Source organism: Anguilla anguilla, chromosome 5 (assembly GCF_013347855.1).
Source record: "Anguilla anguilla isolate fAngAng1 chromosome 5, fAngAng1.pri, whole genome shotgun sequence".
NCBI classification, from domain to species: Eukaryota; Metazoa; Chordata; class Actinopteri; order Anguilliformes; family Anguillidae; genus Anguilla; species Anguilla anguilla.
Window position 1 is genome coordinate 63,938,553 of NC_049205.1, and position 27,739 is coordinate 63,966,291.

The 27,739-nt window shown below is 48.2% G+C and overlaps 2 protein-coding genes across 5 annotated transcripts; one reads left to right on the forward strand and one right to left on the reverse strand.

Annotated features, from left to right (window-relative positions):
• Nucleotides 1–1,475: 1,475 nt before the first annotated feature.
• On the forward strand, nucleotides 1,476–4,264 carry LOC118227306 (extracellular superoxide dismutase [Cu-Zn]-like). Its single transcript, XM_035417561.1, has 3 exons — nucleotides 1,476–1,893; nucleotides 3,270–3,328; nucleotides 3,448–4,264. Exons 2-3 carry the CDS (start codon nucleotides 3,306–3,308, stop codon nucleotides 4,154–4,156), a joined length of 732 nt encoding a protein of 243 aa, XP_035273452.1. The 5' UTR covers nucleotides 1,476–1,893; nucleotides 3,270–3,305; the 3' UTR covers nucleotides 4,157–4,264.
• A 3,918-nt stretch (nucleotides 4,265–8,182) lies between these two features.
• On the reverse strand, nucleotides 8,183–26,210 carry LOC118226914 (coiled-coil domain-containing protein 149-A-like). 4 transcript variants are annotated; one of them, XM_035416910.1, is made up of 14 exons: nucleotides 26,027–26,210; nucleotides 22,337–22,498; nucleotides 20,930–20,968; nucleotides 20,228–20,335; nucleotides 19,533–19,649; nucleotides 18,976–19,148; nucleotides 17,254–17,326; nucleotides 16,531–16,615; nucleotides 15,367–15,514; nucleotides 14,194–14,270; nucleotides 13,909–13,941; nucleotides 11,787–11,888; nucleotides 9,852–10,313; nucleotides 8,183–9,785 (listed from the first exon to the last, which is right to left on the reverse strand). In XM_035416910.1, exons 1-14 carry the CDS (start codon nucleotides 26,075–26,077, stop codon nucleotides 9,130–9,132), a joined length of 2,286 nt encoding a protein of 761 aa, XP_035272801.1. In that variant the 5' UTR covers nucleotides 26,078–26,210; the 3' UTR covers nucleotides 8,183–9,129. The 4 variants fall into 4 exon arrangements, with proteins under 4 accessions (XP_035272801.1, XP_035272799.1, XP_035272802.1 ...); XM_035416908.1 differs by having other exon boundaries at nucleotides 8,183–10,313; XM_035416911.1 differs by lacking the exon at nucleotides 26,027–26,210 and adding an exon at nucleotides 23,289–23,443 and having other exon boundaries at nucleotides 8,183–10,313.
• Between the last annotated feature and the right edge of the window lie 1,529 nt (nucleotides 26,211–27,739).

The window sequence follows — 27,739 nt, forward strand, 5'->3', positions numbered from 1 at the left end:
TTGTTTACATTAAGGAAGAAAAAATGTAGCTAACTAGGCCTATTTTTTGCGATAAACGTAATAGGCTACTATTAAACGTGAGAGTCTGCAGAGGATTGTCAAGCTTTGATCTAGAAATTAGCATGCGATATTATGCTTGTGAACTGAGTGATTATGTATCCCTTATTCTTAAACTTGCTACCAGTTTTTCAGAATGCCCTATTTATTTATTTGCTTAACTTAACCCGTGACATGTAAACCGCGACAAGTGGAATATCGGCGAGCATGACGACAGCGCGAGACGGAAGATAAGAGGGGTTCATCACGCGCTTTCATGGATCTGGTTTTGTCTAAAGGCAGACAACGCTCCTGCAGATTACCAAAAAACAACAATTGCGCGTTTACACGAGTAGTGACGCAAGTAGTAGACCAGTTACGCGTATAATAACGCAGCAAAAATCAGACGCTATTGACGTGGATATATTTAGAGAGCAACACTCATAAGCATAGATGTCACACTTTACGTGATTTTCTTGATGTTCATTGGCTTGCTAGCTAATTTACAGGCACAACAGATGGTAATGTCTGGTGTTTAGGTGGAGGCTGCCTAAGTGTTGTATGTACACAAACCTGCCCCTTTCGAAAACAGAGACGTATAATTTGTGTGCACAAACAGTGAAAATGCACCACGACCAGCACTTTATAAATTACTTCCTCGGGATTTCAAGCAATTGACTATGTGTCCGAACTTGTCAGCGCTATTGGCTATATATATGACCAAATTAACTGCCTGATAATTTCAATTGTGGGGCTGTTTTTTTTTTTTTAACTCTGGGGTTTGTACAAACAGTAAATTAATTGTGTAACTTAAACGGCAATTACCCTGTGAAGGCTGGAGTACCTGAGACTTAGATTTGTCAAAGGTGCGTGGATTACAGGACAATTCAATCACTTGTTGAAATGTCGTACTCATCCCCCATTGCTCACGGGTATGACGACATGATGAAAGGGTTTTATTTTAAGGGAGATCGATGACCTGGGCCCTGAGGTGGGCGACATCAAAATCATCCCGCTGTACTCCACCCTGCCCCCCCAGCAGCAGCAGCGCATCTTTGAGCCCCCCCCCCCCCCCCCCCCCCCCCCCCCCCCCCCCCCCCCCCGCCCCCGAGGAAGCCCAGCAGAGCCATCGGCAGGAAGGTACGGCCCCGCCCTCTACTGCCACCTACTGCCCCCTACTGCCCTATACTGCCCCTCTACTGCCCCAAATCTGCCCTTCTACTGCCCTCTACTGCCCCCTACTGCCCCTCTACTGCCCCCTACGGCCTCTATACTGCCCCTCTACTGCCCCCTACTGCCTCTATACTGCCCCTCTACTGCCCTCTACTGCCCCCTACTGCCTCTATACTGCCCCTCTACTGCCCCAAATCTGCCCTTCTAGTTCCCTCCCATAAGCTGATTTTCTTTTCAACCACAACTGCAACCCCTAAATCGTTTTTAATAGTTCTTAACTAGACATCTTTATGTCTGCTGATGTATGGTTTACCCTCTGAAGGCTGCATTATGTCGCCATCTCAGAACGTTCAGTCAATTAGAATTTTAAAGATAGAGTTCTCATTTGTTATTTTGTAGCACTTGATATTGTTCTCTGACTGTGACATAAGATGCTCGCGCGTGCCTTTTTTGTGAACGGGTAGACGTTTCTTAAAATAATTACATAAACAGTATGACATCATAGTAACAAGCAGCTCCCACCCAGAGACAACCGCCCACTTGGAGCAATTGCCTGAACTTGCTAACTTTACTGCAAGTCACGGGACATCAGCGATTGGTGCGCAACAAATTCTGATTGTCCGAAGCGCTTGTCTTTGCCAAGCTGGTGCATCTCGATTTTTTACAAGAAAATTCCACAAAAAGGTAGGCTATCCACGGGTGTTCAATGTAAGACTATGTAATTGCTTTGTAATGTAAAATGTAATGATTTTGTTTGTTCACCCTGTTTTCAGTGCCAATGGAAGTAAGTTTATATTATTTTTATTTTAGGCTATGTGAAGAACGTGTTAAAATCAACTTGAAATCGAGTCACGCTATTCAAATGTTCTTTTCGTCTTTGGTATGCATTCACGAGCGCAGAGTTCTGTTCTGTTTCCTGTTTATATAAAACGCAAATAGTTTGTGTTCAGCGCATCCTGTTTGACCAGTCTAGTTTTAAACAACGTCACAGTTTACCAAGTTAGATTTCCCAAGGCTTTTGTTTTCTTACTTTTTTATTCTTTTTTTTTTTTTTGTTTGTTTGTTTGTTTGTTTTGTTTTTTACACTACATGTTAAAAATCGTGGTTGACAAATAAGGGTACACGAGTAATCTGTGCTTTCGGGAATTTCCCTTATTCTTTCATAGCCTGGGTGAGGCCATCTTTCTTGGCGCGAGGACCGTCTGGCTCCTCGTGCTGCAAATGACACGTTTTGTAACCAATTCGTTCTCGGGCCGCCTGGGCGCGCACGCAAGCTGCCGAGAAGAGACCAAACTGGCACAATGGCGATGAGGAAAAAAATCATTTATTTCCTCGGTTCAAGCTGAGGCTGCAATTAGGATAAAAAGATACTTGTAACTTGCTCATCCACGAACTCATTTGAACACGGAGCATCGAAACACTGATTTAGACAAGTTTATCGCTGCCTCATTGTTCGTCGGGGTTTTTGTCAAATTCTGCTTCTTTCCGCGTTCCAGATTCTTTTTGGGAAATGGAGCATACTGACGAAACGTAGGCCTATTCCGTGTACGATTTACAAAATAAACGAATAAGATCACTTCTACGGGTGTATGTGTGTGAACAAGTCATGTGGGTGGTGCGAAAAACTCTGCGATTTTCCTCCGGACCAAACGTCTGCTTTGCTCACGCACCCGTCAGTTTAACACATCGGCTCAACGTGGCCGATAGCGTAGAGTCGACCGCTACAAACTTTTGCCAGCGTCGTTCAGGCGCACTTCCTTTTTTCTCCACGGGGGGGGGGGGGGGGGGGGGGGGGAGGGCGTGGTCTCTATCCATTCATGTCACCACAAGTCTGCAGCACTTTGCAACAAACGCTTCTCTGTACCTCACCAGACTCTTAAGAAGCCAAACCACCACCTTATGACAGAATTTGCTCTGGAAATTTTATCGTTATTGACATCGATCCATAGCCCAGTCATAGTCGGTAAATGTGCCCAGATGCTGCTTATTCTGTCACCAGTGTGGGTAAAAACAGTAACGATGGTCAAACTGATGGATTAATGCTTTTCTTTGCTTCCCAGCGCCTAAGGGGCCGACGGCAGGACGTGTCTGATCCGATGGCCAGCAGCCGAATATCCAGGTATGGCCCGTTATTCTGGCGATGAAACTGTCCCAGATCCATCTGGGACAGCACTTGTTTCTGGCGGGGGTGGGTGTCAGAACGTGTCACTTCCTGTCCTTATTTCCTCTGCGTTTCAGCACCATGAGTACCGCGCCTCCGCTGGGTCTCCCTCTGCTCCTCCCGCTGCTCCTGGTGTTAACGGGGCTGCGCGGGGGCGTCTGTGAGGAATACCCCCGGGGCTGCGCGGGGGGGGGGGGCAGGTCCAGGGCCTGGTCCTGGGACGATGGCCCCCCGGAGGCCCGCCAGTTTAGCAGGAAGCTGTACGGGGCCTGCCGAATGCGGCCCAGCACCAGGCTGGCCCAGGACCAGCCCAAAGTGTACGGCCACGTGCTCTTCCGGCAGGACGGGCCCGAGGCGCCGGTGCAGGTGCTGCTCCACCTGCACGGGCTTCCCGCTGCCAGCCGGCAGCCGCTGGCGGTGCACGTGCACCAGTACGGCGAGCTGAGCGAGGGCTGCGACTCCACCGGCGACCATTACAACCCGGACTGCTACTCCCACCCGCACCACCCCGGCGACTTCGGCAACTTCGTCCCGCGGCGGGGCCGGATACGCGAGCAGCGGGAGGCGGCCGGGGGCGAGGGCGGGGCCACGCTGTTCGGCGGGACGATGCTGTTCGGCCGCGCCGTGGTGATCCACGAGGGAGAGGACGACCTCGGGCGGGGCGGCGACGAGGGGAGTCGTCTCCACGGCAACGCCGGGCGCAGGCTGGCCTGCTGCGTCATCGGCCTCAGCTCCCCGAAGCTCTGGAACAAGATCCTCCAGCAACAGAGCACCCCCTCAGGGTAACATGGGAGCAACGAGCCACACCCAAAAACCCTCGGCATCCTCCCTCTCTCCCTCCCTCTCCCTCTCTCTCTCTCTCCCTCTCCCTCCCCCTCTCTCTCCCTCTCCCTGCCCCTCTCTCCCTCTTGTCTGTCCCTCTCTCCTTCCCTCCCCTCTCCTCACATTAGAGGCATTTAGCAGACGCTCTTATCCAGAGCGACTTACACAACTTTTTACATTGTATCCATTTATACAGCTAGATATATACTGAAGCAATGCAGGTAAAGTACCTTGCTCAAGGGTACAACGGCAGTGTCCTTACCCGGGAATCGAACCTGCGACCTTTCGGTTACAAGCCCAGTTCCTTACCCACTGTGCTACACTCCGTCCCTCCTTCTCTCTCCCCCTCTCCCTCCCTCTCCCTACCCCTCCCTCCTTCCTTCCTTAATCTAAGGATAATAAAAGAGGAATTAGACAGCAGTGAGGTCTCCATACTCACAGATCAAACAGGGAAGCGTCTCTAATCACAGAGCACTTTGCTGTGAACAGTGAACAGTGATTGGTGGACACTTTCTGGCCAGTTCCTGGTAATTCCCAGAGCGATCCCAGTTCAGCCAGAAAGTGCCCACCAATCACCGTACGCATCGCTGTGTTGCTCTGATACCAGTGCGACTGGCTTAGCGACTGCCATGTTGCTGTCACCTTTCACACGCCCGCCCGCTCGAGCCCATGACCTTTGACCTGTGCCAAATAAATACGGGACATATTTTGACCTTTTAACACGCAGCAGCAAAGAAGCTGAATCAGCGATGATACAGCGCAAGCTTTGAGAGCTGAATTCACAACGAGCTTTTCACTGTGTGGAGGACTGCTGGCGGTTTAAAAAAAAAAGAAGACCTCTATTTTTTACCGATATTCACAATAAACAGCTGTGCATGCAGTTGAGCATTTTGGTTGAGGACACGTTCAGCTGAACTGTGCAGAGATCCACATGCGTTTTTTCAGGCGAGTTTTGACGGCACAGAAGCCGTTGCAGTGTGTCAGATGCACGCTCCGCCAGGCTGTGCCAAGGAGGCTCCTGCGAGAGCTGCCAGCCCTTTGTAGCTGAATTAGTCCCGATGTTTACAGGGTTTTAGTGTCTGTGCATAAATCGCTTCGTTACTGCAGAGGATTGCGCGCGTTTTTCCGGCCAAAAATGTCGCCGCGGAGCACCGGGGGAAACGTGCCAACGCAAACGAACACAGCTAATTAACTTCAGACCAATTAAGCCGGGCCGACTGGACTCAGACAAAAATAAGCATGCGCACCAGGCCTCCAGCCATCCCACAAACCCCTGCACTTAAGCCATCCCAATGCAACACCATAGAGCTGATCCTTGTCATGGGGTCTCTGGCCTATTACCAATTTAATCTGTGGTGGTGAAATGTCTGAGCTATAAATTGCAGATAGAGTAAAAAAAAAAAACATTTAAAACCATGTCACTATTATTTATATTTAGGCATATTAAGTCTTGTGAATGATTTTTAAAAAATGTGAATTCCTACCCTTAATTATTGTCGCTAAGGTCAGTCAAGGCAGTAAAGTAAATGTCAACAGGAACGTTTCTCATCTTAAAAGAAAAATTTACTTATTGACTGAGTCGATCTCTATTCCAGCTGTCAATCACATCCACTAATGGTCATTTTATTTCTGTATGGGGCAAGAACCCCCATATAGGCCTCACCAAATATTTTAACCAAAAAAGAAATGCACCAGAAAGTATCAGAAATACTACAATTTATTCAAAGAACTGTTATTTTTTAGATACACAACGAAAGAACAGCTAAACATTTACAAATGCAGATGCACATCGGCATGCCAACCATTTAAAATATATTTGCTTCAAACCTTTGTATAACATTCATGTAACAGACAATGTATTTTCACAATTAATTCTGTTCTACAGTTCACTAAACTCTGATTGTGTACAAAAATAAATATTCCTGAGGTGGGGGGGAAATATTAAAACTGATTTTAAAATTCAGGATGTGGTCAGAAGCATGATTTCCAGAGCGCCATAAGTAAATGTTTCAATCATGATTTCTTTTTTTATATACCAATGCTTTCATTTTGGGGAAACCTCTATGTTTGAGACTGACTTTGTGCAGTTTCTTTTCTTTTAGAGTTTTGTCAAATACAAGTTGGTAACATGAACCTACCACAGAAAAATCAAACATGTCTGAATGATGGAGCACCAGCACAGTGAGCAGATGGGCTTCATCTCTAATCCTATGCCAGTCATTAATCAAAATTATTAACTGAATACCACTGCCAATTTCAGTGACCTCCAGCAATATAAATATATCTTTCTAAAAAAATACACCTTTGGTAGAAACACGTTTTTTACTTTTGAATTTTAAGAGTATGAGACCACTGATTATGAAATAAAAAAAATGTATAAAGATTATCACATGCACGTCCACTTTGTTTTGGCGACAACCGGAGGATCACTTTACTCGTAACGTCTATGGTTCTCCATCATCTCAGAGCATTCTGGGTAAGCCAGTTCATTTGCATATGACCAGACACCACAGTTGTGTAACAAGCAAAGTGTCGATGAATGTGAGTTAATGCACCATGTATTTCATGACACGTGTGTCGACACAACTTGTACTGAAAAGAAGCTAATCTCACCTACAACACGTTCACCAAGGACAAAGACCCTTTTGTCTGAATGTTTCCTGTGTGGTGAAAACACTTCTACCATTGCCCCAATAGGACAATTACACAAAGCTAGCAGGTCAGTCTGTTTGCACACATCAGAAGAGTGCAGTAACAACATTACACCAGCAGAGGTCCCTTGACCCTTTGAGACAAAGTGCGAGGAACTGCAATCTGATTGGCCATTACCTCTTGGAAATGGAATATACAGCAATATATTTGTGAATTTGCGGACCTTTTGAAAAACGTAACATATCTCATAGCACCATATTCACACATACATCATTTATCATTCATTTCAATATATTGCAGTATAATACATTTCTGTAAGGAAAGCGGATCGCATTTAATTTACATGAGAATGCGAACCTTGAGTGACCCAGAAAAGGCAGAAGACTGAAGTACTCGCGTGGTGCAAACGTGTAACAGGATGAACACTCATGCAGGCAGACCTGATCCACTCCACCGGTGGGCCAGTTAGACCCCACAGTACACGTGCGTGTAAATACTCAGAAGCCGTGAAAGACAGAATACTGCCGTAGAGAAAACAGAAGCCGCTCGAGCTCTGCAGAACGTGGACGCAACGATAAAAACACACGCGACACAGGCTTTCACTGGATCCAGAGGAAGGATACGCATCACTGACAGGGACCTGAACCCAAAATGATACTACAGTCCGGAATTACTGAACTTGCAAATGGAACATTTTCAATGTTCTGTAGCATATATGTAGGAAGAAATACCACTCAGCCAACAGTTCTGCATTAATGTTTAAGAACACTGGCCTCCATTACATACTGCAGTGTGTCAGTTACTGAACAAATTCTGACTGAGTCTATTGGCCCATCCATAAATCACTGTTAATATACCGCTAGAGATCAATCTCACTTACTAATGTTCAGTTGAAAACTTTAAAATGTATTACAGCTGGCTGGCCAATCAGAGCAGGGCACAGATATTTATAGCTCCCTGATTGGCCCATGAGCAGTGGGGGAAGGTGGGGGCGGGGGGAGGATGGCACTGGCAAGAATTTGAGAGGAAATGACATCATGAAAGTGGCAGCTGCGTTGTGGGAGACACAAGTGCACAGATGCGGGTCGTGACCCGATGTCCACCTGATGAAACCCGCAGCTTCGCTGTTCTTATCTCCGGAGCCTGTCGGGCGCGAAGCACCGCAGCAGAGCTGGTCTGAGGAGACGCCCGGGGGGGTAAAACTGGGCCGCTAAAAATATCCCTGTTTTTGCCAGAGAAACGTACCCCACCCCCCCACCCCCCACCCCCGCCCACCCCCCTTCCTGCCCCGAGTCACTGTTTGTTCAGTCATTTGGCTTCTGAGTGTTTGGCCACCCGTTTTATATTGCTGCTTATTTGCTGAGTTAGAGTTCGGTGGAACAGAAAATATCCTCGCCCACGCCCATGAGTTTCACTTACAGTCCTTCCCAAGAGCCTGGTAGGTTTTTCATCCTTTAAAAAAATGTTATCGAGGTCTCTCTGAGATCTGTGTACATCCATTAAAATGCCTTTTTAGAAAAGGTTATGGAAGCCTAGCATAGGAAATACAATCACATGTTAATGTAGCATTTACAAATATCTATGGTATTAGATATGTACATGGCATGAATATCTATGGTATTCCTCAGTGCAGTGTGAATATCTATGGTATTTCTCTGTGCACGCTTGGAATATCTATGGGAGGGGTGCACAACAAGGGACAGTCCATTTCAGGATTTTGTGCCAACTTCTACTCTTAATTACTTAATTAGCTCAATATCATCTTGATCTGACATTTGTATAAGCACTAGCAGCAGCCGCAGACTGCAAGTGTATCCTAAAGATTTTCATGTGCTCAAGTGCAGGATTTAACCAGTGTAGTTTAGAGAGCTGTCAGAAAACTAAAACCAAGGTAATTGGCTGGAACATAAACCAGCACGTAGTCCGGAGTTGAGCACCCCTGATCTGGTATTCCTCAGTGCACACTATGAATAACTATGGTATCCTTCTGTGCACATGCATGAATATCTATGGTATTGCTCTATGCACATTTAGTCCTATCAGTGAGTAAGGGGGGGGCAGGGCTCTCTCTCCCTGCTGATCGCACTGCTGGCTCGCCCACACAAATTTCCAAAATGTGGTTCGAAAAAATGGAAAAGTTGGGATCTTAAGTGCCACAGGGAAGGAGAAGTTCAGCTGGCCAGAGAGACGGGACCCACTTTTCACTGCAAGCAGGGAGCTTCCCTATTGGATGGGCTGAGCAGGGAGGGGGCGTGGCTCTGCGACACGACTGTCGTCCATGTCGGTCACCGTGATTGGCTGGGCTCCTCCTCTCCATGGGAGTGGCTGTCGCTCAGGGGTTGGTGGGTTTGAGCGGGACTGGGCGTGGCTTCTTCAGAGGCGGAGACTTCTGCACTGGTGCATGCTGGGTCTGCATTAAACCCCTCCCCTAGGGCAGGGTGTGAATGATGCTCCTCCTCCAGGTCAGAGCCTGAACAAGGATCTTCCCCTGGGGTGGGAGGGGCCTGTGGGAGGGACAGTACCGAGGGACTGTCCAATGATGAAGCTGGATCAGTTACAGGGGGAGGAGCCGGTGAGAGGGACAGCTCTGAGGGACTGTCCAATGATGAAGCTGGATCAGTTACAGGGGGAGGAGCCGGTGAGAGGGACAGCTCTGAGGGACTGTCCAATGATGAAGCTGGATCAGTTACAGGGGGAGGGGCCTGTGAGAGGGACAGCTCTGAGGGACTGTCCAATGATGAAGCTGGATCAGTTACAGGGGGAGGGGCCTGTGAGAGGGACAGCTCTGAGGGACTGTCCAATGATGAAGCTGGATCAGTTACAGGGGGAGGAGCCGGTGAGAGGGACAGCTCTGAGGGACTGTCCAATGGTGAAGCTGGATCAGTTACAGTGGGAGGGGCCTGTGAGAGGGGCAGTTCTGAGGGCCTGTCCAATGGTGAAGCTGGATCAGTTACAGGGGCAGGGACTTGTCGGAGGGACAGCTCTGAGGGCCTGTCCAATGGTGAACCTGGCTCAGTTATAGTGGGAGGGGCTTGTCGGAGGGACAGCTCTGAGGGCCTGTCCAATGGTGAAGCTGGCTCAGTTATAGTGGGAGGGGCCTGTGACAGGGACAGTTTCGAGGGACTGTCCAATGGTATCGCCGGTACAGTTGAAGTAGGAGGAGCCTCTGACAGGAAGAGTTCTGAGGGCTTGTCCAATGGTATCGCCGGTTCAGTTGAAGTAGGAGAGTCCTGTGACAGGAAGAGCTCTGATGGACTGTCCAATGGCGACGCAGGCTGCTCCCACAGAGGAAGCTCCGCCTCCTCGACTTCCTCCTGGAGTGGTCCCGTCCGCCACACAGGCTCCACCCCCCGGCGTTCCACGTGACGCTCGGAAGCATCCAGACAAACGGGGACGACCTCCTCACCCCTCCCATCAGGCCCAGTGCGAGAGCTGGGCGGAGCCACAATGTCACTTCCTGTCCCGCAGCCTATCAGATTGGAGACAGAGTCGGTGATTATTCACGAGTGTTTAAATTCTTGATAACAAAAAAAAGTAATTTTTTCAGACTAATACGTGCATTTCTGAAAAATAAAAACAACAGAAATCACACAGCACAGTGCAATCTCCCTAACCCTTTAGCTTTTGTTTTTACACAACTAAATAAATACTTTTTTCCTTCAACTGCAGCGAACATGTCAAACGATACAATTCAGTGCCTGAATTCAGAAAACAAACCAATCTGTTTGCACAGAACACTACATTTGCTCAGTGTGGAAACCTTACCCAAAGGGAACAACAACAAACAAAATACAATCAGAATTTTAGAAAGAGAGGAAGTTGAGAGAAATTGCTGTTTGTGCCCCTCAGCAGTGGAGGTCAATTCCATTTCTATTCAGTCGATTCAGGGAAATGAACAGAAATTCAGTTAATTAATCGAAAAATCCCCATTAGAACATTAAGCGGGCTATTTTCAGGTTTGGGAACCGAATTTCAATTCACTTCCTTAATTGACTGCATTGAAACGGAACAGACCCCCCCGACAACCGTGAGGAGCAAACCTGAAGAGAACTCGCTGGCGGCACCATAGACGTAACGGAAACAACAGATATCCTGCTCCGCAGTCTCATCGTCGCAAGCTCTGTCTCTATGACACGCTTAGAGTTCCAAATTCCATAAATGTAACATGAGACATTAGCAGTGGTCAGAACTCTCATCTCTTAAAGAGGACAACAAGAGCTTTTATTCTGACGGAAGTTTGCAGTACAAACAGGAAGCCTAAAATCGGAAGTCTCACTGTGGCTTAGTCTGCCCAGCTTCTGGGAGCTTTATATAGCCTGTGAGTTTGGTCTGTGGTATTCCAGGAGCAACCACAATACCAGAAGAGGACGGGAAAAAATACCGGCACCACTTACGGTACTGACCACATTCTGCAGTTTGACTGAATCTTTGCTTGTTCGCTTTTTCAAAATATCCAGATGTGCGTTACAGAAAGCCAAACCTGAATTCTAAGAACAGAATTTTTAAATTTTTAAAAAGCATACCGAACAATGGATTTATAACTTGAATTTAAAAGTGGCTGAATTCAATTTAAAAGCATTATGTTTTATTTTAAATCGTAAAATGCAAATTCAAGTTATGGAACTCAAGCTCAGTTTCTGTTAAACTGAAACGCCCCAATTAGACGTTTCCTCTGAATGTTCATGGGTCACATGACCAAGTATAATCATGTGACACTGGGCGTTGTGTACTGTAATTCCGCACCAGAGCCTCCTGTAGTACAGAAGCAGAGAGGACAGAGGAAACTCAGGAGCTGATAGACTGTCTGCTGCGCATCACGTTGTCCAGCTGCCTTCAGTCTGTCTGCGCATCACATTGTCCAGCTGCGTTCAGTCTGTCTGCACATCACGTTGTCCAGCCGCGTTCAGAGACACACCTGTGCAGGTACACGCAGGTAACTCACCTTTGAGCTGCTGCAGTCTCATTGGCTCTGGCTCCTGGCCCAGGCCCAATAAGGGAGACCCAGAAGGCTGTCCCTCGCCGAGGCTAATGGCATCTCTCCCCCCTGTGAGCCAAAGGTCAAAGGTCACTCAACCACCCCAAAAAAACACACACATCAGTTTTCTGAACAGGAAAGAGCACCAGAAAGCCCTCTCTCTCCCTGTATGCATGTGTCTGAATAACAGCACAACCCCCTAACTGTCTGGCCTCTCCATGTTCACAGGAGGCAAGCAGGAGTTCCGACGCATTATGGGAGTTATGCACCGGAATTCAGTGCAACAGTGCCCTCTACTGGTCAAGACACACATTTTACCTGACTTGCTTTGTTTTTTGTGGCAATGAACTGCTGGATTTCAGTTTGTCATGGCATCAAACCGACTTTAACATTTAATCCAAGTCACCCAAATTAGCAGGTTACCCTGCAGACAGGTGCTTCTCACAGGTAACCCCTGTGTGGTAACCACTGGTGCTCACTGAAAGCAGGATGGTTTCTCTGCTACTGGGGATATTTATCCCAGCTCTAATAACACAGACAACCTTGTTTGTGTGTTCACTTTGTTCAAAACCTCATTAAAAAAGTTCACAAAAAACAATCAAGAAACAATTCATGTTCCTCTTGCATTTAAAATCCAACACTACAATTGCTTCCCTCAAGCAAATCTACAGACTAGTCTAAACAGCACATGAAGATTCCCAAAGAATCCCATGGATTGGGAATTGTGAAAAACAAGAAAACTGCACACACAGGAGGGAGGAAGCAGGTGTGGAAGCAGAGATTTCTGCAGGAGGATGGGGGGGTTGCGGGGGGGGGGTTGCGGGGGGGGGTTCGGGGTGACGATCAGCCGGTAAGACGATGCAGAGGGGTCGCTGAGTGTCGCTAGCTGCCTGCTGTAGGGCCGCTAGCAAACTGTTACAATTCCGTTAGCGGGTAGCTGTAATGCTGCTAGCGGGTAGCTGTAATGGTGCTAGCAGGTAGCTGTAATGGTGCTAGCGGGCAGCTGTAATGGTGTTAGCGGATAGCTGTAATGGTGTTAGCGAGTAGCTGTAATGGTGCTAGCGGATAGCTGTAATGGTGCTAGCGCGTAGCTGTAATGGTGCTTGCGCGTAGCTGTAATGGTGCTAGCGCGTAGCTGTAATGGTGTTAGCGAGTAGCTGTAATGGTGCTAGCGCGTAGCTGTAATGGTGTTAGCGGATAGCTGTAATGGTGCTAGCGCGTAGCTGTAATGGTGCTAGCGCGTAGCTGTAATGGTGCTAGCGCGTAGCTGTAATGGTGTTAGCGAGTAGCTGTAATGGTGCTAATGGGTGGCTGTAATGGTGCTAGCGGGTAGCTGTAATGGTGCTAGCAGGTAGCTGTAATGGTGCTAGCGAGTAGCTGTAATGGTGCTAGCGGGCAGCTGTAATGGTGCTAGCACGTAGCTGTAATGGTGCTAGCGGGTAGCTGTAATGGTGCTAGCGGGCAGCTGTAATGGTGCTAGCGCGTAGCTGTAATGGTGCTAGCGCGTAGCTGCAATGGTGCTAGCGCGTAGCTGTAATGGTGCTAGCGGGCAGCTGTAATGGTGCTAGCACGTAGCTGTAATGGTGCTAGCGCGTAGCTGCAATGGTGCTAGCGCGTAGCTGTAATGGTGCTAGCGCGTAGCTGTAATGGTGTTAGCGAGTAGCTGTAATGGTGCTAGCGGGTGGCTGTAATGGTGCTAGCGCGTAGCTGTAATGGTGCTAGCGGGTAGCTGTAATGGTGTTAGCGAGTAGCTGTAATGGTGCTAGCGCGTAGCTGTAATGGTGCTAGCGGGTGGCTGTAATGGTGCTAGCGGGTAGCTGTAATGGTGTTAGCGGGTAGCTGTAATGGTGCTAGCGCGTAGCTGTAATGGTGCTAGCGGGTAGCTGTAATGGTGTTAGCGAGTAGCTGTAATGGTGCTAGCGGGTGGCTGTAATGGTGCTAGCGCGTAGCTGTAATGGTGCTAGCGGCCAGCTGTAATGGTGCTAGCGGGTAGCTGTAATGTGCTAAATTAGCTGTGTGACAGCAGGCCAGTAGCTGCTCGCTTGCTGGGGTAAGAGAGGGAAAAAATATGAGCGCAGCAGAAACCTACTCCCAAATCCCACGGACACATTGTAGGTGAGCCCTTCAGGAAGCAGAAGAGAGACAGAGAGGGGAAAGAGAGGGAGAGAGGGAGAGGGAAAGAGAGGGAGAGAGAGAAAGGAAAAAACTAGCTTTAGTTAAAAGGAATAAACCAGTTTTGTACAAACAGCAGCATCAGTGGTCATTCGTATTTGTGTCAGGGATCTACTGGCTTTCACCTTAAAAGCAATCAATTAAGTGTGTGTGTAGGTGTGTGTGTGTCTGCGTGTGTGTGTGGGGGGGGGGGGGCACTAACCTGGCAGACTCCATAATCCTGCCACTTCCAAGGTCTTCAGCTTCTTCTCCAGCTCTGCGACTCGATTTCCCAGAATCCTGCAGGAACAATGACCTCATGGTTCTGGTCACGTCCACATCACATTTTAAATTCAGACCCCCCACCCCCACCGCATTTAGAACAGGAGAGGGAGCGTGCTCTGTCCCAGACAAACGAGCGGTAACAAAGGCAGGAGCCGAGAAAAGAAAATAAGTGACAGAGAGGAGAAAAGGAAAAGGACTGAAATAGAACACAGAAAAAAGAGGACAAGCTAGACAGAATCAATAGAGCTGGGAGAGAGCTAGGATTGTTCTGGGGGGGGGAGCTGGGATTGTTGTTGGGGAGGGTAGCTGGGATTGTTGTTGGAGAGGGTAGCTGGGATTGTTGTTGGAGGGGGGAGCTGGGATTGTTGTTGGGGGGGAGGGGGGGTAGCTGGGATTGTTGTTGGGGGGGAGGGGGGGTAGCTGGGATTGTTGTTGGGGGGGAGCTGGGATTGCTGTTGGGGGGGGGGGGGGGTAGCTGGGATTGTTGTTGGGGGGGGGGGGGGGGGAGAAGCCCTGCGGAGCTGCAGGGAGCATTCAGAAATGAGCTCTGTATCTGCACTGGCACATTTTCCCTAGGGTTCCATTTTAAATGCTGACTGAATCTGTCCTGAAAAACTTCATTTGATTTCCAGTTTACTCCCATTTTATTTATTTATATACGCACACTGATGGAGACAGAGGTGGAGAGAGAGAAACAGACCAAGAGAGAGGACTGATGGAGAAGCAGAGCGATTGAGAGAAGACAAGGTGAGAGAAGACTTGGAGAGAGGAGGGAGAGAGACAGAGATGGAGAGAGTAGAGTCAGTGAGAGTCAGTGTGAGTCAGTGTGTCAGTGTGAGACAGTGAGAGTCAGTAAGAGTCAGTGAGATTCAGTGAGAGTCAGTAAGAGTTAGTGTGAGTCAGTGAGAGTCAGTGAGAGTCAGTGAGTCAGTGTGAGTCAGTGAGAGTCAGTGAGCATTGGTGAGTCAGTGAGAGTCCGTGTGAGTCAGTGAAAGTCAGTGTGAGTCAGTGAGTCTGTGAGCTTCAGTGAGGTCAGTGTAAGTCAGTGAGAGTCAGTGTGAGTCAGTGAGTCAGTGTGAGTCAGTGAGCTTCAGCGAGGTCAGCGCTGTACTTGTTGGTGTGCCGCTGGTGCTGGATGACCATGTTCTTCTCGTATATGGTCTCCAGGAGTGCCGTAGCTAAGGACTTCAGGTCAGAAATGGACTGGGGCGTGGCAGGGAGACTACAACCACTCTCCTCTGACAGCAAGAGCTCCTGGACTACAGAGAGAGAGAGAGAGAGAGAGGGAGGGAGCGGGGGGGATAGAGGGAGAAAGAGAGGGGGAGAGAGAGACGAAAGAGAAGGAGAGGGAGAGAGAGGGAGGGAGAAAGAGAGGGAGAGAGAGAGACGAAAGAGGGAGAGGGAGAGAGAGAGACAGATGAGAGCAAGAGAGAAAGAGAGAGTGTGAGTAAGATTGAGAGAGATAAAAAGAGATTGGTGCTTTCATATAATCATACTTTTCCTCTTATCTTACACACATTCATAGACCTTTCTGTGCTGTTGGACTACCCAGAATGCCACATACAGTATAATCATCAAACAATCTCCATGTGGATGAAGAGACAGACCTGACCTGACGATTGTCAGGAAAGCAGTAAAGTCAAATCACACAGCCAGCCGTAGGAATACAAGCATGTGCTTTCCACAGACACGAGCTGCAGTGCTCCTTTATGCAGGCAATAAGGAGCAGTTACAATAACGCACACTGGGGGGCAGAGGTGAGCAAGGGGCAGTGGCTCTGCTGATTGGCCGTGGGCGCTGTCCGTGGTCCTGTAGCTCTCCCAGGAGGGTGCTGAACGGACAGCTCCTCACAGCACAGGACCCCCCCCCCCATCCCAGTCACTACACCTACACCATGCCCCCGCTGCTGTGGGACGGGGGCGAGCCAGGCGGGGGCTATCAACCACGCTAATCGGGAGGCTGCCCCCACCAGTCGTTCTGGGTATGACCGCCAGCTAAACAAACACTGGGGTTTGTACTGAGACACACCTGAATCAGACACACAAAGGCTGCGGTAAAAACAGTGCTGCATCCCGCAGATCGGCTCCTACAAGCTGAGCGCCAAACCAGATCTTATACATCATCCTGACCTTTACATTCATTTCAAACATACAAAAAAGAAGACAGGGCAAAAGATGCAGGGGGTTTGGGTTAGAAGATGGGGTGAAAGGTGGGGGGGAGGGTGTTCGGGGTAGAAGGTTAGGGGTGTTTGCAGTGGGGGGTGGGGGTGGGGTACCTTGTTTAGCAGAGAGCACCCCTGTGAGGGCGCTGCTGTTGGACCGGCCATAGATTTTGGAATTCTTCCTCCTCTCCAGAGCGGTCTGCAGAATCAGCACAGAGCAGACATGCTCATATACCACCCTACTGAGCATGCTCATATACCACCCTACTGAGCATGCTCAGATACCACCCTACTGAGCATGCTCATATACCACCCTACTGAGCATGCTCATATACCACCCTACTGAGCATGCTCAGATACCACCCTACTGAGCATGCTCATATACCACCCTACTGAGCATGCTCAGATACCACCCTACTGAGCATGCTCAGATACCACCCTACTGAGCATGCTCATATACCACCCTACTGAGCATGCTCATATACCACCCTACTGAGCATGCTCATATACCACCCTACTGAGCATGCTCATATACCACCCTACTGAGCATGCTCATATACCACCCTACTGAGCATGCTCATATACCACCCTACTGAGCATGCTCATATACCACCCTACATCACACCAGGCTGATACGACTTTAAACTGAGCTCTAATCAGGGATCTGAGAAGAAACACAATCACACACACGCTCACACACACTCACATTCACACACACTCACTTACACTAACACACACTCTAACTCATACTCTGACACACACCACTGACATCGCACGTCATCTCACACTGGTGACATCACACATCACCTCACCCTGGTGACATCACACAGCCAGTACCTTGTACTTCATAACGTTTCCTTTGAGCAGGTTCACCTCCTCCTGGAGCTGCTTAAATCTTTCATGTAAATATCTGAAAGAGAAGTATATGTTCATTAATTAATAAAGTATATGTTGTGAGAAATAAAGACAGAGAAACACACACCTCCAGTTGATCAGGCTCAGATATTATTATTGAGTTTTAGAATAAACAGATTTAGTCCAGCAAGCACACAACATGGGGTAGATTTAATTCAGTGATGGACAGCTGCCAGTCATGAGTAACTACGCCACTGCAACCTTAGAGTTACTCCATGATCGAAACCAGACCCCAAACACCAACCGCCCCCACCCCCCCCCCCCCGAATTTTGTGAACATTTCAAGTCTGAAACGAATCATGAGGATAACAGATTTTGACGTTGGAAATGAAACGGACGTGGAGACTGAAACCCAGGTGCACCGTTAACAAGCATCACACTGAAAAAAAGATTAAATCGGACCGGAATGAAATTATACGTGTCACGTCACATCATGTCGCATCACATCGTGCGCCATTAAAATCTAATTTAATTAAAACATCGATCTGACGCGCACGGACGGGACGCTCGGACATGCTTTAAAAAACGAAGAGTATTGGATGTGCTCCCATCACTGCGAAAGCTGTTCTCAGGGAAACGGTCTCATCACCGCACTATTCACACTTTTAATCCGGGTTTGCATAGGAGTGTCCCCTCTGTACACAGCCACAGAACTATGAACGTCATTTAGATTTACCGCCGAAAACAAGGTTTGACCTTTGACACCAACGGGACTCTCCTCTAATAATGATAATGAGAAGAGGAAGAAGAGTAAAAGAATTGCATAGCCTAAAGTACACATCTTTTTTTTTTTTAAACTGTAAAAAAAAAAAAAAAAAAGAAATTAAAAAAACTGTAGTTTTTTTAAAAACAGGCACACGTTACATTTCTGTGATTTTACCTCAATTCTGAAAAAAAGGTAAGACACACATCGGTGGTGGGTGAGGTGAGTTCCCACTCATCGCTGTAAAGCACTTTGAGCGTTCAGAAAAGTGCTGTATAAATGCAGTGATTCATTCATTCATTCATTCATCATTCACAGTGAGAGAGAGGACCGGTCTGTGGGCACAGCACCCCTCCCCCCCCCCACCTGTTCTCCATGTACAGTGAGAGAGAGGACTGGTCCCCCCCCCCCCCCCCCCCCCACCTGTTCTCCATGCACAGTGAGAGAGAGGACTGGTCCCCCCCCCCCCCCCCACCTGTTCTCCATGCACAGTGAGAGAGAGGACTGGTCCCCCACCCCCCCACCTGTTCTCCATGCACAGTGAGAGAGAGGACTGGTCCCCCCCCCCCCCCACCTGTTCTCCATGCACAGTGAGAGAGAGGACTGGTCCCCCACCCCCCCACCTGTTCTCCATGCACAGTGAGAGAGAGGACTGTTACCCCCCCCCCACCTGTTCTCCATGCACAGTGAGAGAAAGGACAGCCCCCCCCCCCCCCCCCCCCCACCTGTTCTCCATGCACAGTGAGAGAGAGGACAGCCCCCCCCCCCCCCCCCCACCTGTTCTCCATGCACAGTGAGAGAGAGGACTCCCCCCCCCTCCCCCCACCTGTTCTCCATGCACAGTGAGAGAGAGGACCGGTCTGTGGGCACAGCCCCCCCCCCCCCCCCCCCCACCTGTTCTCCATGCACAGTGAGAGAGAGCACAGCTCCCCCCCCCCCACCTGTTCTCCATGCACAGCGCGTCCACGTCCACGATGCGTCCCTCGGGGCTGCCCAGGATGTGGTTGAGCTCGCGGTTCAGCCGCGCGGCCTTCTCCTGGAACACGCCGCGCTCCGCCCGCACGTCCTGCAGCTCGTCCGTCGCCCCCTTCAGGCTGTGCTCCAGCTCCTCGCTCTGCCCCGGGGACCGGCGAACACGGGCCGAGCTGAGCGTGCGTTCACTTCACTTCATTTAGCTTAGCCTAGCTTAGCCTAGCCTAGCCTCGCTTAGTTTGGATTATTTTAGCCTAGCCTATTTTAGCCTAGCCTAGCCTCGCTTAGTTTGGATTATTTTAGCCTAGGCTATTTTAGCCTAGCCTATCTTAGATTATTTTAGCCTAGCCTATCTTGCCTACCTTAGCCTAGCCTAGTTTAGTTTAGATCTTTTTTTAGCCTAGCCTAGCTAGCCTAGCATAGCAGCGCTCACTTTAGATTATTTTAGCCTAGCCTAGCTTAGTTTAGGTTATTTTAGCCTAGCCTAGCTTAGCTTAGTTTATTTTACCTGGCCACGCCCACTCACCTGCTCGCGGGCCTTCTCCAGCTGCTGCACCAGGTCCTCCCGCTCGTGGGCGGGGAAGTGTCGCGCCCCCACCTCCTCGTCCCCCAACCTCTGCTTGGCGATGGTCATCCTCAGGAGCTGTGGGTATGTGGGGGTGTGGGGGGGGGGGGGGAGTCAATCAAACACACACGCCGGAGGCTCCCAGGCTAACTGTCCTTGTGTTACTCATAAGAGGCTAACTGGAACTGTTAAAATCTGAAAGCACCTGAAATAATGCAGGAGTGAATATGGGCTCTTAAAGAAAGCAGTGTTAAGGCCGAGGTCCGGATCGATGATAACAAGCTCCCGCGCGAGCCCAGCTGTTTTAGAGACTGAACTGCAGACAGGAAGCGAGCCAGGCGTGTGTTTTACTGACGGGAGACGGACAGCGGAGGGCTGTCCTGGACAGCCACACTGTCTGCCGCTCCCTGTTTCCCCCCCTGTCAATCAGCAGTCCATTTAGGCCTGTTTAGGAATCGAAGAGCGTGGCTGTCCGGCCAATCAGCGACTTAACTTAAGCACTTAAGACACTGCGGGCCTGCTGGACTGGAGAGACGCCCGGTTTAGCCTTCAGGACTGGGGGGGTGGGGCCGGGGGGGGGGGGTGGGTGAGTCAGAGAGAGGGACACAGGAGCAGGCCACGCCCTCAGCCTCCAGACGGACAGTCGCCGTGGTTACCTTGTTGTCCCCCTGGGCCTCGGCCAGCCTCTGACTGAGTTCCTTCAGCTCCTCAGACACCAGCTTATTCCTCTCCCTGGAGTCCCTGAGCAACTGAGCCAGGTTCACCTGTGGGTGGGGGGGGGGGGGGGGGGGTGAGGGGGAAGGGGGAGAGGGGGAAAGAGGGGAAGAGAGTGTGCAGGAGAGAGGGAAGGAGGGGGAAGAAGAGAAAGAGGGAGGAAGCCAGAAAAAGAAGAAAGAGGAAAGACAGAAAAGGAGAGCGGGAAGGGGGTGGAGAAAGAAACAGGTAGAGAGAGAGAGAGAGAGAGAGAGAGAGAGAGAGAGAGAGAGAGAGATAGTGAGATCACAGTACCCCAGGCAGAACTCACTGGACTTACAGCACATGCTGTTCAGGACACTCGCCTGTGGAGCAGAACCCATTCTCAAGTCTCTCCCCTCATTAATCTGTAGAATCTGCACAGAGTAAGAGGGAGAAAGAACGCTCTGCCCCCCTCCTCACCACTTCCCCCCACCCACCCCACACACACACCCTCAACCCTCAACCCCCACCTTCACCAATACTGACCCAGCGCCACTACGTTGTGTCCCGTATCCAGACAGGGGAACACTGGCAGCTCTGCTTTGGGACATACAGGAACAAAGAACAGAACCGGAATCCCAGTAACAGATTATTAAGAAAGCCTGTTAAACGGGTACAGGTACCTGATTTCGCTTCTCAGGGGGCAGGGAAGGGTCTCCATCCTGCAGGACAGAGAAACACAACTCTTCAGCAATAACCCCACACACACACAAGGGGGCAGTACTGAGCTCACTGTCTCAGGCATCTGTTTCCCTCTCAGTCAATTCACACACATCACCACAGAGCTCTGCAGTGTACAAACACCTCTGGTTATATTACCTGTACTACCCGCGCTACCTTTGTTACCTGTACTACCCATGTTACCTGTGTTACCTGTACTACCCGCTCTACCAATGTTACTTGTGCTACCTGTACTACCCACACTACCTGTGCTACCTGTGTTGCCTGTACTACCTGCGCTACCTGTGTTATAGGTGTTACCTGTACTACCTGCACTACCTGTGCTACCCATGTTACCTGTGTTACCTGTGCTACCCACGCTACCTGTGTTACCTGTGTTATGGGTGTTACCTGTACTACCCACGCTACCTGTGTTACCTGTGTTATGGGTGTTACCTGTACTACCTGCGCTACCTGTGCTACCTGTGTTCAGGATTGAGCTCTGCTTACACTTCTAAAAAAACAGGGTCACCTGCACTTGAGCACGCGTTGAGTCATCAGTTCACTCTAAATCACCCTTACCGCCCGTCTGATTCCTCTCAGGTTTTCTAGAGCTCTCCTATTTACCAACCGAGGCTCCATTAAGTTTATATTGCATTCAATAATCCAAATAATTATATGTTGCATTACAAATTAAATGTCCATTTGGGGAGATACAAAAAAGGAATTTTGCAGCCGTAAAAGGTTTTCTAATGAAACCACTGGCTTGGATTCTGAATTAGTCATAATTTCATTATCTAAACAAATACAATCTTAACAACTGTACAGTAATCAGAGAGTAACCGAATCAGTGCTGAGGGGTTTACAGTGCAAGAGCCCGTAAAAGCAGCATCTGATTAACTTTGTTTCAACAAAAAAGAGGGGGAGAGCCTTATTTTATAGGACATGACTGGAAAGGTGTGTAATTAGGAATCAGGGCTAGGGGGTCAATTCCATTTCAGTCAACTCACTTAATTAAAAGAAAAACAAGAATGGATGAGAGGATCAGGGGGGTGAATGAGACAGAGAGAGTGAACGAGAGAGACGGGGAGAGACAGGGAGGGAAGGAGTGGGGGGGAGAAAGAGAGAGAGGGAGAGAGATAGAGAGCGTAGGTGAGAGACAGAGTGGGAGAGAGACAGAGAGAGAGAGAGAGGGAGAGAGAGATAGAGCGAGCGTAGGTGAGAGACAGAGTGGGAGAGACAGACAGAGAGAGAGAGAGAGAGAGGGAGAGAGAGCGAGCGTAGGTGAGAGACAGAGTGGGAGAGAGACAGAGAGAGAGAGAGCGTGGGTGAGAGACAGAGAGAGAGAGAGAGGGCGGCAGGGGGCGTACGATGAGCTCTCTGTACTTCTTCTTCAGGCTCTGGTGGCGTTCTCGCAGCTGATTGGCCATCAGCTTGTACTGGTCTCTCTCCTGCTGACAGCTGTCCAGCTCCTTGGACAGGATCAACAGGGCCTCCTTCTTACTGTCCAGCTTCCGCTTCACCACCAGGAACTGAGAGAGAGAGAGCGAGAGAGAGGTGGCGGGAGGGAGAGAGAGAGAGAGAGAGAGAGGCGGGGGGGGGTAGAGGCGGGAGGGAGATAGAGAGAGAGGCGGGGGGGGGGGGAGAGGCGGGAGGGAGATAGAGAGAGAGGTGGCGGGAGGGGGGGAGAGGCGGGAGGGAGAGAGAGAGAGAGAGAGAAAGGGGCCAGGGGTGATGTTATTGCATTATAAGAAGCATTTAAATTACTAAAAAAAAGTAATCGCAATAAAACAGAGATTCAAAAAGCAGAGGAGAGGAACAACTACACACAGCCTCTCATTCCCCTCCCTCTCCCCTCCTCAGGCGACGGTGATTGATCCCTGTCTCAGATGTGCACATGCGCACATCCTGCGCATCGACAGAGCGACAGATCCCTCCAAAGCCAGGCTAGAGCCTGACAGACTGTAGAGATCAGAGTCACCGTTACCAGCTGCGCTCAAGCGCAAAATACGCACTTCCGTTTTTTCTTTTTATCATCCTAAAACTCAGGGAGACATTTTCAAAACCTCAACCTCAAAGTTTTGGAGAAGATCACCTCTACAGTTGAGTAGCTGGCTGTGTTCCACAACATAATTTAGCCTTATTTACGTCATAAACTGCCATCCTGCATGATTAAGAGCAAAAAAAAAAAAAAAAGAACCAAAAATTTATAAATAACTGAAAGAACTTCTGCTGGCTTGGACAAGCCGTTCCGCTTCATGCTGACTACACCCGCAGTCACTGATCTCAAAGAGAGGCAACACTGACAGCGCTATCTGTTACCTGACAGTTCAAACGTATTTTTCACAGCAGCCTGACATACGGAGATTTTTGCTCCTGTCGACGGTAACTTCCCGCTCTCGCGCTGAAAATAGACTTTATCGGCGGAGCGTGCAGACGCGCAGCGCGCGCATTATGCTTGCTCCAGGTTGCGGTTAATCCGCCGCGAAACCGGCCAGTGCTGGTGTCGTGATTTACAGGTCATTCACCAGGCCTGCGTCTTCCCCTGCCAAAGTCAACACCGCAGGGCTCGCTGTTTGCAGAGTGGGATGGTACACTGGAATGGAACACTCCCCTCGTGAATGGGAGGTCTCTTATGCAATGTGAACATATCGCTGTTTTTTAATCATAAATGCGTAACGCGTTGAATAGCGCATTTGGATGCAACGAGGCACTCCAGATGCATTTTTTTTAAATGCCTAAATTTATATCATTTTTAAAAATGTATTCTGTGGGTTATATTCAGTCATATCCTCTTTTATCAGAATAGTGCAATGGCCAACACGATTCTATTTATTAATCAAAGCATTTCACAATACACATTCCAATACACTGTAACTTTTCAAGAAACAGTTTGGCTCCTTATCTCACCAGCAAGTCAGTGTTGTCTCTTGATTTTGTTTATATGCTTAAATCACTCTGCACCAAGAGGAATCCATTGTTTTGAATAAGTCTTGACAGTACACGTTGTATTAAGTTCATTTATCCTAGTTCCTTTTTTAAAACATAATGGTGGTTGGGTTCACCAGCACATTAAGAAGTGAATTGGGAGCTGAACAAACACAGGCGTGCACAAACAAGAGTTATGAGTTCAATACCCCAGTGACAGCTATTAACACACAACGTGCCCCACAAATGCTGAACCCTAAAGTTCAGGTTATTTGCACGCTTCCTATAGTTTCAGTAGGATGTTTTAAGATGTTGAGGGAACATGTTTTGTCAGCCAGAGTAACATTTCAGAGGTTTGATGGTAAATGGACTGCATTTATATAGCGCTTTTATCCAAAGCGCTTTACAATTGATGCCTCTCATTCGCCAGAGCAGTTAGAGGTTAGGGGTTAGGTGTCTTGCTCAAGGACACTTCGACATGCCCAGGGCAGGGTTTGAACCGGTAACCCTCCGACTGCCAGACAATCGGTCTTACCTCCTGAGCTATATCGCCCCTAGTGTAGTTGATGGTGTAGTTAGTGGTTAAGGCTCCGCTGACTCACAACAAGACTGAAGATCACAATCCAGCCATTATATAACCCACTTACTCCTGGTTAGTTTCATGGGGGGTTGGCACCTAGCCCAGCATGCTTTGGGTGAGAAGCAGTATACCCTGGACATGTAGCCAAGCCAATCCATCACAGGGCAAACACACACCGTTCACTCAACACACTCATACCTACAACCCAAATTAGACTCTCCAATTAGCCTAATCTGCACATTTTTGAACCGTAGGGGGAAACCAGATTGTCTGGAGAAAACTCACGTAGACAAGGGGAAAACGTGCAATCTCCACACAGAAAGGCCCAGGCCGGGATTTAAAACCAGGAACTTCTTGCTTCCTGATTTAGCCCAATCTCAAGATCTCTATCTTTGTACAGACGCCATAAATACACAGATAATGATGCCCCCACACCGTACACAGTAAAATGTCCAGTGTTAATTCCGCGTGGGAACAAATGTTATCTGTTAGAGCTGATTGAACACTGTTAAGAGTGGAATTAACGTCGAACATTTTACTATGAGTTCACTAGCCTTCGATATTCCTCTCGTGGCGTTTCATGATTATGACTACGCTCATACTGTCAACACGGTGCAAAAAAAAACAAAAAAAAAAAAAAACATTTTAACGGGGTGACTGATCCGAATGTTGGAGTAAACTCCAAATGTCCGCGTGACTGCTTTGCTGCTTACAACTACGAACGACTTCGACGAACAACTGTCTCAATGCACCGTACAACTTAAGTTTTCCTTTCTCGCTGGCCCAGGAATGCTTTTTAGCCAGGTCTGGCCCTAATGCACAAAAGGTGAATGCACTAATATTTCCCTACATTGTTTGTCAAGTAAAGGCAATGTCAAGTAGCTTAATTAATACTATATTATATAGGCTTACATTACGCTATAATTGTACAAACATAAGTGGGCCTTAAATACTGGAAACATAAATAGCCTACCTTTTTTTCTCTGGCTACAGCGCACATTGATTGTTTTTATGATTGTATTGCATTTTTGTTTCCTATCACAAATTCAGCAGAAACGTGTGGTCGTCTTGGGTGACCAACTATAGCTCCGTGTGCGTCCATTAAAATACAGTTGCGCAACTAGCTAATTAACGTTACGATAGTCTTCGTCAATTCTACTTCATATCAGACATGTAGCCCATAACATCAAGACTCAAAGAACACCAACGATAATGGATGAAAAGCTGTAACTAGCAACATCAGCGAATGTGACCGTTTTCCAAATTCAATTTTTGAACTAGAACCACACATTAACCTTCCTATTAAAATAGCCACACAATTGCGTTTATCTAAGACAGTATGATAACGAAACACGATTATTTTGCTTTTACACAGTCTGGTAAATAAAACAGCCGCTCGTTTTCTTTATAAATAGTGTACACCACCTTGCTGCTGATGTTTTTGTCGTAGGAGACAATCGTGTCATGTCCCACGCACAGCTGGGATCACAAGCATCATTTGCGACACTTGACAATGCCGCTAGCATGCTAGCTAGGCTTTTCGCATACCCACCTCGCTCACCAAACCTTGCCAGTCACTTTCGCTTCTCCTGGAAGAAATCATCTTCCGTGCTTTTCAAAACTCCACCAATATTTTCGTCTGCGAGAATAAAACGCCAAGAGGAAGCGGTTGTATTTACAGACAGGTAATTCGGGAATCTCCTCCTCCTCCTCTTCTTGTTAAGACCTCACTTCCATCCGTCACGTTTTCGTGACGTTAGCAAGGAGGGCGGGGCTACGATTCGAACGGGACAACGGGGTCGGCCTGTGGCAAGCGGGGACGGGGAATGAGTCGTCTGTCGTGTACTTATCCTTTGACCTCCACGGTTGTATGTTCCACACGGACCGGCGATTGCTTTTAACGAGGTCGACCTGAGCACATTTATAAAGAACGTCTGCTGTCCATCCGGTCGCCTGGTTTTCTGTGTGAAACTTAGAAACGCAACTGCTGGAAATATTGTGCTGGCGGTGCCTGTCTATTCAAAGGAGGGATGGGGAATCATTGCGCGAGTTGACAGTTATGCAAATAGAAACAGTGTTCTGAAGACAGGACGATGGTGGTCATTCAGGACAGTAAATTGAATGGCAGTAAATTTATTTATCGCATTCGACTGAATCGCTTATTATTAGCATACTAGCCATTTAATGCAAATTAAAGTGTCACTCTCCCTCAGCGGTTAGGACGTTAGGGACGTTGCATCAAGGCAGGGAAGACACTGTTTTCCTACTGTAAAGCCTACTTTCCGTTTGCTGTACAGATGCCGTTGTTCTACCTGACAAGGGCTGCAGGTGCCATGGCTCGGATCTATGGTTGCTCTAATTGTTTTTACCACAAGGTGGCGATATTTGCGAACGTCACCGAGCTCAGTCGCTCTGCTGGAAACTACGTAAGGTTATAAACTATTGCTCATTATGAATCTCTCTCTCTCTCTCTCTCTCTCATACGTTTACATTCTTCTTTATAGTCTAATATAGTCACTTTGTGAAATATACAGAGAAGTACATCCTGTATATTAATGCCACATCACTTTGGTACTTGAACACCATAATAAGACCACTTGACACTGAACAGTAAAATGTTCAGTGTTCAATAAACAGAGTACATCTGGTCCCATTGGACGTATTGAAATACTGCTGTACATTTTACTGCGTATTTATCCAGAAATTACATCATCACTGAGCAAGGTTGGGTCACCACATCTGATCCAGATGTTCTGTCATTTTACATTTTTTTATTTATTTTTGCATTAAATGGACCCACATATGTGTTTATTCCATTTTTTTTAAAGAAGCTCCATTGAAAATATGCTGTTCCTTTTCACTGGTGCTTGTGTGTGAAGCAGTGAAGCAGCCTGTCAATATGTCGACTGACACTACATTATTGATGGTGACCTGTCCTGGACAGAAGTGCAGTATGGTCAACCAAGGAACCTAATCCCGTATCCCAAAGCATGTTAGAGGAGAGGAGGGGGGCACGGGGACACATCAGTATTCTTTATACAGGAGCATTGAGAAAATCCTGGCTTTCAACTCGCAATTTTACCGCTTTTATACCGTTGAATATTCTCTCTCTGTCATTTGTGTTTTTTTTAAAGCCCATTGTATTTGCATTCAATAACACCCAGGGGATCAGAATAATACAAAAAAAAAACCATTCTGTCCATTTTGAAAGGGAAACACAGTTTTGCTTACAGTACAGTATTCTGCTGTGTTCTTTGTGTTTGGA